The 12627-nt window shown below is 44.1% G+C and overlaps 1 protein-coding gene across 3 annotated transcripts in view; it reads left to right on the forward strand.

The window, feature by feature from the left end:
- Nucleotides 1–8917: 8917 nt before the first annotated feature.
- The window catches only part of Ice2 (interactor of little elongation complex ELL subunit 2), a 42411-nt gene continuing 38701 nt past the window's right edge, over nucleotides 8918–12627 (forward strand). For 2 of the 3 annotated variants that reach the window (XM_036193136.1, XM_036193138.1), the window contains exons 1-3: nucleotides 8918–9032; nucleotides 9869–9999; nucleotides 11219–11323. In XM_036193136.1, coding sequence (XP_036049029.1) covers nucleotides 9959–9999; nucleotides 11219–11323 — 146 coding nt within the window. In that variant the 5' untranslated portion in view covers nucleotides 8918–9032; nucleotides 9869–9958. The other variant, XM_036193137.1, reaches the window with a different exon arrangement.

Here is a 12627-nt window from a genome sequence, read left to right on the forward strand (position 1 = left end):
TTGAAACCCAAATCCCACCCCCAGGAACAAACTCCTCCAACATGGACACATCTACTCCAACAAGGCTACACACACCTCCTAAGCCTTCCCAAACAGTTCATCAACTGAGGACTGAGCATGCAAATCTATGAGCCTATGGGGCCATTCTCATTGAAACCCCCACAGCCAATAAAGGAGTACCCAGGTCTGACTATGGATAGCAACCCTGAGTGTAGGGGAGCAGTCCTGAATGCTCATCATACTTTCCTCTTTGCTTCAGAAGCCATTGAGATGGAAGGGCTAAAAAGATGCCAAAGATGTAAAGCGTAATGACCTACACTGTTACTGCCCTAGCCAGGCTTCCCTTCAGTAGATAACTTCATTTAGGGTCAACCATGGATCCAACATGTAATGAATATCACACCATTTTAGTGGTGCAGCAGTTACTGTGAATTCTTTTCAAGGTCATACCAAGAACTTTTAGGGAGCCTGAGAGTGTGAGTGTGTGTACATGTTTCCTCAGGAGTTGTGCGTGTAGTTTTATTGAGACAAGATCTCTCATTGGCATCTAGGACTTATGAAGTAGGCTAGGCTGACTGGCCAGAGAGCCCCAGAGATTCTCTGTCCCTGCCTCTCCAGCAATGGAATAAAAAATATGTGCCACCACATCTAGAGTTTTATGTTGATATTAGGGATCAAACTCAGGCCCTTATGCTGAAGCAGTAAACGCTTTACTATCTCCCTAGGCCTCCTTATAAGTTTGTTTGTTTGGTTGGTTGGTTTGGGGGGGGTTGTTTGCTTTTTGACACATTCTATGTCCCAGACTAGTCCTGGGCTGACTGCAATCCTCCTGCTTCAGCTGTGACTACACATATGCACTGCCACATCTGACCATATTTTAAAATATTCTGAAGTCAGAATAAAAGCAATTGTCTTGGTGTTATGCTCTATGCACGCACTACCGAAGCATCTTTTATAAGCGAGGGACATTCTATAAATATCTGACTTGGTCTGAAAGTTTACTTCATGTAAGGAAATCATTCCCCATCTTTTTATTCCCAAATACTTAAGGGAGAGGAAAAGGTCATGCATATGACGCTGTCATATAACACTACCCACCTAGTACAGCTAAATTGCTCACTTCTGGTATCTCAGGAAATTGAGAGATAATGAAAAAAAGAGTTCAAAATCTGTAATCTGTCACATCACCTCTAGGCCTTGTCCAAATCCATACCTCAATCCCTTCTGCTTAAAACAATAATTCTAGTCACTTCTGCCTCTTAAACTTGCTTGCTCAGTGTCCATGAGAGCGCTTAGATGGGACTATAAAAAGAATTTCTTAGAATTCTCATCATAATGATCACACAGGAAAGTTAGAAAGGAGAGCAAATGTCAGGTCAGTAACCCGACTCTAGGAAAGAAAGCAAAAGCAGCCGCCACCGACCAGCTGCCTCATTACATAACCCCTGCTCACAACAGTGTTTTAGTTTCTGGTTGGAATTACCAAGCTTTTTTCTTGAGACAAAATGAAACTGAGAAGCTTCACAATGTAGAAATCTAATGTGCATACAGACCAAGTGGGCAGGGACAGAGGTCTCAGTTTCTCCCAACAGGCCTGTAAAAATATCAGGCTGAGTTCATGGTGCCAGGGAAGCCCCTGCTGCGTTCAGTGCAGCTCAGCACTGCAGCACCTTCTCTTCCTGAACAGGAGACTGGAGACTGGAGTCAAAGCCACAGTCCAAAAAGGTCATTTAGGTCACCCATTGCACCAGTAAAACAATAAACAATAAGAGTAGAGAGGAGCCGGGCGGTGGCGGCGCACGCCTTTAATCCCAGCACTCAGGAGGCAGAGGCAGGCAGACCTCTGTGAGTTCAAGGCCAGCCTGGTCTACAGAGAGAGATCCAGAACAGACACCAAAACTACACAGAGAAACCCTGTCTCGAAAGAGTAGAAAGGAAAGCTGGGCCTACTGGCCCATGCCCTTAATCCTAGTGCTCAGAGGCAGAGGCAGGCAAATATCTGAGAATTCGAAGCCAACCTGGTTTACAAAGTGAGTTCTGGGACAGCCAGAGCTGTTACACAAAGAAACCCTGTCTTGGACCCCCCTCTCCCCCCTGCCTCGACTCACCAAAAACAAAGAGTACAAAGGATTAGTAATGGGTCCCCAAATACAGTTAGCTAGGAAGATGAAGTGCTGGAGTGCTAATGTTGCATGCAGCACATAGTAGGACAACAACACTATACACACTATGCATTTCAAAAGAAGAGGATTTTGACTATTTCCAACACAAATGGGCACATCTGAAAACAATGAAGACGCTATTTGACATGATTTGACTGGAGGCTAACACACTGATATCCATGTGTCACACTGCAGTCCACAAACAGTCCATAAACATGGACGATTATTTTGTACCTCCTCCAAGTGTAAAAGGAGGGCATTTGTTATGAGACTTCTTCTGAACTCCTGAAGAACCACACCAAAGCCTCCCTCTGCAGCTCTACTCCCACCCCGCACCCCCAAGTGCAGAGGCCCCATGCTCAGAGATTGGCACCAGCTGTAGGCTGAGAATTTTCCCTTGTTCTGGTGTCAATGACTTCTGATGTTACAAGCAGTTAAATTAGTATCTCTGAATTTAATTTTATTCAGAATTTTCTTTTTCTTTCCTTGGAAGATGAAATAACTGATTCTAATGAAACACGTCACTTCTCAGGAACCATGTGTTCCTAACCCGGCATAACTCCCTTTGGGGAGGAGGAGTTGCTTCATCAATTGTTTTTTACTTAGAAGACAAAATTAATTTTACTACTGGCCTCACCCAAATTAATTGTGATTGTGAACTAGCCCCATATCTGCAACTTCTATCATGCTCTCCTTATTCCTCTAGTAAGATACACACAGAATTCTAAAGACGAAGATTCTCTACTTGAAATTATCTGTTGCAATCAACTTCTCAGAGATATTCAGGTATTCTCAGAAAAGATCATCATCCCAATGAGGAGTTATTTAGGGGTCTCTTTTGTTCAGCCCAGGGCCCATTAATATAGAACATAGTGAAACATGCTACCACTACATAGAAAAATCTGCAGGCTTTGGGTCTGTTTTCTGATGCTGCATATCTTAAGTCATAGTACTGTGCTGAGTTTAATGGTGGGTGACGACTCCCTCCCCACTTAAAAAACCACCATTACTGAAAAGTCAGATAAAAGCAAACCGCTACAGGCAACATTTCCTCACATTTCTAAACCAAACCTCTTTGCTTAAGAACTATTTCTGGATTCTCAAGTGCAGAGCACCTTATGGATGACTAGTGACTGGGGAGGTAATTCACTGAGTGAAGGGTTATCAAACTATAAATTACCAAGGCCATGTTCACTCCATATCAGCAAAGGAAGGAAGCTCCTTAGTGGAAGGGTTGGGGAAAAGCCTGAGAACTGATGCAGTCAAGGGCAAAGGATCTTGAGATGGTATGTATTGTCTAAATTTGGACTACTTTGGGGGTCAAAAATCCTCATGTATTCTCATCTCTGAAACTGCACCCCCACCCCCTGACATTCCCCTGCACTGGGTCAGTGAGTAGGTGCCTCACAAATCAATCTTGGAGTGACCAAGTGACTCTGTCACAACCCCCTTGCATGGTTCTTGTGGGGCTTTTCCTAGGAAGGCTATTGATCCCATCCAACTGCTTGTGGACCCATGAGTTCATTGGTGGGACTTATAGGACCAGGTGACAAAGGCAGCTGGATCATGAGGAAGTCCTCCACAGCATGGGGGATCAGTCACTCCACAGACAGAACTTCCTCTGGTCTGGGATAATCTTGGGAGAGGCGGGGCAACAGAAGTCACCCCCCCCAGGCTCCATCTGCCTTCCCCCCCCCCCCCACTTCCCGGCCCACATGTACACCTGAGGAAGTCAGTAGGTCCAATCTAGAGAGAGCCACCTGTTGGTGATCACAGATGCTCTGCTTTAAGATGGCAGTCATCATGTCATTGTAGAGGAAACAGCTGCTCTCTACAGGACTACTGTTGCCATTGGTTTGGGGATGCCCAAAAGAATGGACATGCAGGATCTCCTCTTCCAGACCAGCAATGTTGCCGATCTCAGGATGTTTCACACCAGTGTCGGGTCTGAAAGCATTTAGCTACACAATTGTCAGTACCCCTAGCTCCCTTTCACCAACCTGCCACATAAAGGACAGGGATCAAAGTCTGTAGTCCCAAAGCCCAAAGAAGTGGGCTAAGCAGTCGGGCCAATGGCAGGGACCTCGATGTCAGAGACCCTGCTGCATACACTCACTGTCTGGGAAGGAACTTTGGCCACACCCCATGGGCTCACTGCAACTGAAATGATTGAAGAGACCTTCAGTATGTTGAAGCCTACCCACAATCCCAACATTTTGAAGGCTGAGGCAGGAGGATTGCAAATTTGAGGCCAGCTTGAGCTTTAAACTGAATATCAGTCTAGCGAGGGGGCTACAGACTGAGACCTCATTTGAAAAAAATAAATAAAAAGGGAAAGAAGGAGAGAGAGAGAGAGAGAGAGAGAGAGAGAGAGAGAGAGCTATCGAGCAGTGAACTGAGTGCCCATGCATGCACTGGGAGGTAGGATTTGACATCCTGCTCTTAGCCACACCCACAGTAGCAGCTGTCCCTGACCTTGACTGATCACATGCAAAAAGAACAGTCTTGAAAAGCTCAAAGAAGTCCAAGAGAACACAGATTAAACCATTGAGTGGAACTAGAAGGCAGTGTGAACTATGAAGGAGAAAAATCAGTGAAAATCCGTTCTAACACGGACCAAACAGAAATACCGAAAATGAGGAATGAGTCTAATTTAAAAAAAAGAGTTCAATTGAGGCTTAGAGGTGGCTCAGGGGTAAAGAGCCCCACTGGCTGCTCTTGCAGAGGACCTGGGTTCAGTTCTGAGCACTCATGCGGTGGCTCAAACCCACCTGTAACTCCAGTTGCAGGGGATCCAACACCCTCTTCTGGCGTCCTGAAGACACTGCATGTACATAGTACACATACATGCATTCATGCACACACGCACGTACGCACGCACGCACGCACGCACGCACACATGCGCAAGAGAGAGAGAGAGAGTGCATGCCAAACATACATATAAATTAAATAAAAATAAATAATGGCTGGAGAGATGGCTCAGCAGTCCAGAGCACTTGTTCCTGCGGGTACATGGTGGTTCTCAACCGTTCCTAACCCCACAGGCACTGCACACACAAGTGGTACACAGACGTACATGCAGGCAGGCAAAACATTTATACACATAAAATAAAACAAATAAAGCTAACACAAAAAATTTTTAAATTAATGTCTTTTAGAAACTTCATTTGAAAGCCTCAACTACAGAATGTACCAAGTGGGAGAGAGACCATGAGAACTTAAAGACAGACCTTTCACAATACCAAATTCAGCCAAGGAAGAAAGAAAAGGAGAGCCTTCAAAATTTGGACACCACTGAATAAATGAACATTTCTATCATTGCCATACACAAGTCAAGAGAATAAAGTTTAAGAGTAGAGGAAATTCATTAAGTGAAATGCTAACAGAACACTTCCCTAGCCTCAGGTAAGCATGGACATCCATGTACAGAAGACGTCTGAACCCCCAAGAAGACATGACAAGGAAGGATCTTCACCATTACACAACCACACTGTCTGAAGGATAGGCCAGCAATAGGGTGATAGCTCAGGGCTAGAGTGCCTGGCTAGCATACATGAGGCCCTAGGTTAAACCCTCAGGACAACAACAATAATAAATCAATAACAGCCAAGTACATAACAAAAAAAGAACTATAAAGTCTCCAAAGTGCTAAATCACATTTAATAGCAGCCCCATTAGGTTAAGAGGAGATTTCTCAGGAAAAGCCCGCCGGCAAAGGGAGCACAGAATGACATATTTCAAGTCGGAAAAGCAAACAACTGCCAATCAAGATTACTACACTCAGCAGAGCTATCCTTCAGAAGTGGAGGGGAAACAAAGATCTCCCAAGATAAGCAAAAACTGGGGAACTTCAGAGCTACCAAACCAGCCTTACAACGGCTACTTCATGGGGGATTCAGAAGTGAAAGGAAGAAGGCACACAGAATGGAAGACACACAAGAGAGATGTAGAATCCAACAGTGTCTTTATGTCCTACAATAAACCATCATATCACAAAGATGAGTGAGTAAGAGGGAAACAAAAAGTTCTCCAAACAGCTAGAGGGAAATCAACAACACGGCAATCATAACCCTGCATCTTTCAATAAAAACTCTGAATGCAAGTAAACTCAATTCTCCAATTAAAGCATACAGGCTATTGGAGTGTGGTATTGTATGCCTATGCCTATAACCCTAGTGCTTGAGAGTCAGGAGGATTGTGAGTTCAGGGCTATCCTGGCTACATAGTGAGTTTGAGGCTACATAGGGAGACCTTGTCTCAAAACAACAAAATGGTAAAAAGAAAGAAAGAAAGAAAGAAAGAAAGAAAGAAAGAAAGAAAGAAAGAACCAAAACAACAGCAAAAGAAACAAAAGCCACCAACATCCACTGTCCATGAGAAACTCCCAGCACCAGGAAAGACAAACAACCCAAAGGGAGAGATGGAAAGCTGTTTCAAGCGAACAGCAGAGAGGAAGGTGCAGATGAGTGAAATTGCAGGAAGAGCACATACTGCAGCTGATATCATAAAAGTACAACGTGACATCAAAAAGCATTTTCATAGCTATGTCACAAAGTTGGAAAGTGCAGGAAAAAGTGGACACATCTCTGGAAAATACATAAAATGAACAGGTCAGTAATAAGTAATGACGTGGGTACAAGGAAGGATAATGAGTGGGGAGTGTTAGCAGCAGAGGCCTATAATCCTGGTACTCGGGTAGCTGAGGCAGGAGAAACACAAGCTCCACCCAGCCTGGACTCCATGGATAGACCCTGTCTATCTATATAAAAAAGATGTATAACTTTTTCCCAGAAGTCTGGGAATTCTAGGCCCAGCTACTGGCCAAGTAGGATCTTGGTTTGCAAGTGGCTGCTACGTTCCTGCTATGTTTTCACATGGTGGAGATGGATATCTTCTTTTTCTTACAAACTATACATAATTAAACTGCATTCCTTCCCAAAGTTCTCACTGAGCAAAGAACCATGGCACTGCAGGTTAAGACTTCAATATATGAGTGGGTAGGGCGGTAAACATTCAGTGCCTAACAGATGTCAGAAGTCATGAGACCATATTTTTAGTTTTAGTTTTTAGGATGGTAAAAGGTGAGTTGACTGCCTGAGCACAAAGGGGTTATAGGAAACAATATCCAAAGTGATTTCTGATCCCCCAAAAATGTCATTCTGTATACCATCTTGCCCTGACTAGGACTCAGATACACCAGGCCAGCGCATAATGCTAACAATAATCTGGATTCTTAACAACAGCACATGTTAAATTATTTCCATCACTATGACTATGACATACCAGACCCAAACAAGTTAAAAGGGGGAAAGACTTCCCTGTTTTGAGGTTTCTGTTCAAGATCAGTTTGATCCCTTGCTCTTTGGGCTGGAAGGTCTGTAAGATCAACTGTGGAGAAAGGAAAAAATGTCCCATCCCATGACAGCAAATACACGTCTTTCTTCAAAGACACCCTCAGTCCCTCACACAAGCCATTTCCCTCCTCCGAACTCACAAAATGTCTTCCTTGCACCATTGTGTTGATCCTGTCACTGTGGTATAATAGAGGGCAAGAGGGGCTAACAGTATCTCCGTCACTGACTCCCAATGGTCAAAAGTTCTGGAAAACTCAGTATGCAGACTTGGTCCCTCATGCACTCAACTCCAAACATAAAGTATATGTGTTCAATGACCTAAATTCAAGTAGAACCTGTCTCTTAAAGAACCCACCATATCCTGGTAACTCCACAGGCTTGGTGACCAAGCCCTTAGCATATAACCTTCAGGAGATATTTATAATCCAATTCATAACACCTTGTCTTAGAAGATTGATTTTTAAGTGCCTCTGTGTGCATGCCACGTGTGTGGGTACCCACAGAGGCCAGCAGGGAGTGCCAAATCCCCTGGAGCTGGATTACAAATGGTTGTGAGCCACCTGATATGGGAGCTGGGAACTGAATTTGAGTCCTCTGGAACAGCAGCAACAAATACTCCTAATTATGGAGCCCTCTCTCCAACTCCAGTAACATGTTTCTTAAGTAACTCATCACTTTCTTTTTCGTTTCATTTAATCAAGGAGACTTCAGAATCCCCAAGATCAAAAGTTCTTGGAAAAACAAAACAGTCTTGGTCCTTTGTGAACTCAACACCAAACACAAAGTATACGTGCTCAGTACATCTTTTCTTTATGAATTGCAGCAAGATTAGTGTGAGAAATACGACAGCCCATTAACAGACATTGGCATCTATCTAAAATGGATCAGTGAATGGAATGGAGAATTTGGGTGTAGTGAGGGCCTACTGTGTGTTGAGTAGCATGCTATACACAGCTTTATTCTTTGTCTTATTTAGACCTTTCCAAACCCCCCATGTACGTATTAAAAATGGATGAAAAAGGCTGAATACGTAACTTGGCAGAGTGATCGCCTGGCATCCTGAAGGACTAGGTTCCCTTCCCAACACCATATACATGAGGTGTGGTGGTGTACGTCTGCAATCCCAACAACACTCAGGATGCGGAGGCAGGAGGACGAGAAATTCAAGATCATCCTTGGCTGTGTTACTTACGGTGTTGAAGGTCAACCTGGCCTACTTGAGACACCCCCATGTCTGAAACAAAACACACGTCAAGAACTAATGAGGGGTCAGGGCTCAGAGTTAGGGAAGCCTGAGGTCACAGCCCGGCTCTCTGAACACTCTACCAGCCGTCCTCTCTGGGGACTCGCACACAAGCCCCTCCCGCGGCGCTCGCGTGACGTCATCACGCGCGGCCGCGCGGGCGCCCTCGGGGCCTTTAAATGTAGGCCTTCCTAGGCGCGCAGCAGTGAGTTCGGCCAAGCGTGTGTAGGAGGGTCGGCTTTTCCCCGGGCCAGAGCCGCTTGGGACCCTGAGGTGGGCGGAAAGGCTGCTGCGCGCGGACTCGGGCTCGCCGGGGACGCGACGGGCGGGAGAGGGAACATGGCGGCCCCGGGTCTGAGGTGGGAGCGCCTCGCCGGGCTTTCCTCAGAGGCCTTCCTCGGCAGCTTCCCTCACTCGTTCGTCTCACCCTTACCTTTCCCGGTACTTTCTCTTCTTTGCCTCCCCTCAGTTCCCTCGGCGTTCACCGCCCCTTCCCCTCCCCCTCAGCCCCACTCGAAGGGAAAACGTGGGGTAGGTAGGTTGAGACGGAAGCCCCGAGACACCCCCCCCCCCCCGCCCCAGGCATCCAGAAGCCAGCTCCTGCATTTGATGCTTAACTCTATCAAGCCCCGGCACGGGGCGCCAGGACACGCACCCAGGACGGGGACATGCAGCCACAGCTGTCGTTGTGTATCTGATGGCCCCTCTAAGGGTGCCTGTGAACTGTGCTCTAGAGTTGCCAGCCCCTGAAGTCTCATACATGCAAAAGATCCAAGGTCCTTGGGAGCCAGAGCGCCTTTTTCTGTGCATTGTGTCTGGATCTGCCCCCATAAACAGGATCTGGCCGGAAGGGAAGGGAAACAAGATTTAAAATGGTAGGGAGTAAGGTGAAGAAGCTAAGGCATAGGTCTGCCCTCGTGTGAAACAAAGCGAGAACACCCGTCTGGTCTGGGTTCTTACTAACTCAGCTGATGTCGCCTCCCGTGTCAGCTTCGCTACAAAGAATCGTGGCAACCCTCTAGGGGAGATGTTAAGCTAAGGTTCTTTCTCGCCTGAGTGAATCGTCTAGGTTTGATCTTGACCTTTTGTTTTTCTTCGGTTGAATGTAGATTCTAGGAAGGATCCGATCCTCTCTCTTGGAGCCTCTTCCCTGCCAGGCTGAAACAGTGTGAGCTAGAGTGAAGGTGAAATCTAGGAAGATGAGCTCTAGCATAACCATGAGTGAACCGAGACTGAACTGGTGAGTTGGACCCCTTCCTAATCCACTCTGCAGGAGCGTGGGATCGTAGGAAGGCAAGATTTTTGGCTTGAGAGGTTTCTTTGTTTGTTTGTTTGTTTTAAAGAAATTTTAGGGTCTCAGAATTTATCCTATTCATATTCCAAGCCTTTTGAGTTATAGCTGACCAATTTCGACTCCTAAAATAATAACTTAGCACCCAGGTTCTTAGTTATAATTTCATCTTAGGATTATTGTTTTCTTTTGGGGGAGAGGTGCTGAAATTGTTCTCAACATTGTAAGTTTTTTTAATTCCTTCACTAAAGCAGCATTGACCATAATGGATCAGTGTCAATTATAATGGGCTTTTTTGGAGGGGGTGGGGATTGAGACAGCATCTCTCTGTGGAAGTAACCTTAGCTCACCTGGAGATCACTTAGAGAGATCTACCTGCCTCTGCATCCTGAGTGCTGGATTAAAGGTGTGTTTCATCATTCCCAGCCTGTACTGAATCATTTAAGATCCTTCCTGGTACTATAACATGTGGTCCACATGCTGTGCAGATACTCCTGCACACCTCTGGCACTGTGAAAGCAAAATTAATTTTGCAGTTTTAAAGACCTTGGAGTCTTTCTTCCCACAGAGTCCTACTCGTCAGTGTCCTCCCTAGATTAATCTCAGTATTTTCAAGTTTTTTTCTTTGATTTAACTAGCATTGTCTATATTAGTCTCAAACTAGTTTTGATGTTATGAAACTCATCACTTTAGAGGTGGTTTTAGCAAACACCCATCATTTACTCCATTTAACAAAATCAAGTAAAGTTAACAATAAATAGGGTAGCCAGTGTTTTCATTTGGCACGATAGTACACGCAACAAAAACAAGTTGAGCCACATTTTGTTTGTCATCAAATACTTTACCATTACAATTCATAGCCAGAGATGAGCCTTGTCTCTGACAGTCCCTTGATTATAATTCTTGCTGTTCTATCTTAAATGTTCACGTTTCTGAAATTTAATTGTATACTATAGGGAAACAGACTGTTGGCAATTGAGAATCTCATAGCTTACAGCCATCCAAGAAATGGAGTATCTAAACACACAGGATCTGGCACATCTGACTAGGGGTGATGGTCTGGGAAAAGCTGGGGTAGAGGTCATAAATTACAGCTGTAGCATTATGCTGCTTTGTCTGACATGAGATTTTGAATTGTCACATGCAAGTAAATTACTTTATTTCACAGGGATGTTACACCCAAAAATGGCCTTCAGGCATTTTTCTCTCCAGAAAATTACAAAGATCATTCCATGGCTCCAAGCTTAAAAGAACTGTATATTTTGTCTAACAGGTAATGTTCTTTGGGTTATTTACTTTCACATTTCGTTGCTGTTTTTCTGATAGTTGAAATTTTATGCCTATTTATATTGGTAAACATTCAAATTATAAAAATGTGAAAAATAGAAAATAGAAGAAAGCTACTGATAACATTTTGATATTTACCTTTCTCCATATATAGCTGTGTATTTATATACACAAAATGAGATCATAGCTGTAATTACCTCAGAACACCATAAAACTTCATAATTTACTTTTATCATTAAAAGTCAGTATTTGTATTTCATGCACACATAAAATATTTCCCTTTAATCTTAATTAGTAATTGCCTATTCTTTATATATGTACTTTAAATTCCCAAAGCAAGTCCTGTGTGGGAACCCCCTTTTTTTTTTTTAATTCTGCAGTTATTTCTGTATGATAAAGTCATACAAATTTAGTCAGACTATGTGTATTTTTTATATTTTAATAGATGGTACCAAATCGTCAAAAGAAATTTTGTCTTCTGTGGTATAAAAATGACTGCTCAGCGATAATGTTCAGTTCTTTCTGCTCACATGCCTGGAGCAGCTAGCTCTTTTTCCTTCTTGATGCACTGTGTCTCCTGTGTTGTGGGTTACTCTGGGGACCAGCGACGTGGAGTAGGGAGCCGCTCCACAGGAGTTTGGCTCTGCTGCGACCCTGTTAGCTCACGGGAAGAACTGCATCTGCCCATCTCCTTCTGCCTTCTCAGTGTTCTTTCAGTCAGTTACCCTGCTGTCTCTTCTGTCTTCATTTTCTCTGATCAACATCTGACTACACTGCGAGTTCCGTTTCAAATAATCCTCTGCACGGTCCTTTCTGTTCCCACCTCTTTCATTTGTCTTTCACTCCTTTAGAGGTGTGTGTGCTGACATGAAGTGAGGGATGAAAAATATGTCAGGCATAGAGAAACCTAATACAACAGTGATGGTCCTTCACAGCAATCATCATTTTAGGTATAGGTAGATAAGACTTGTTAATGAAAAGGCAGATCAGCAGCTGAATTGAAAAACAGGAAAAAGCTGCTTTCTGAAACTTCCTCTGACTTTATCAGTGAGCTTTTGACTGGAGCTCTTGCTCTCAGCTTCCTCAAATTCTTTCGCTGTCCTCATCTTCATGCTTCTCACAGTGCCTCATCATTACATGTACTTTTAAGCTTTTAAGAAGTACTGATTTTGTACCCTCAACCTAATCTACTGAATCCAAACTACTGAGAATCAAGGATGCTTCTGTGGACTTGGTTTATAATAAATGTGTGTGTTTGTGTGTCTTGTACTGTACACATCAAAATACTCT

Source organism: Onychomys torridus, chromosome 7, assembly GCF_903995425.1.
Source record: "Onychomys torridus chromosome 7, mOncTor1.1, whole genome shotgun sequence".
Lineage (NCBI taxonomy): Eukaryota > Metazoa > Chordata > Mammalia > Rodentia > Cricetidae > Onychomys > Onychomys torridus.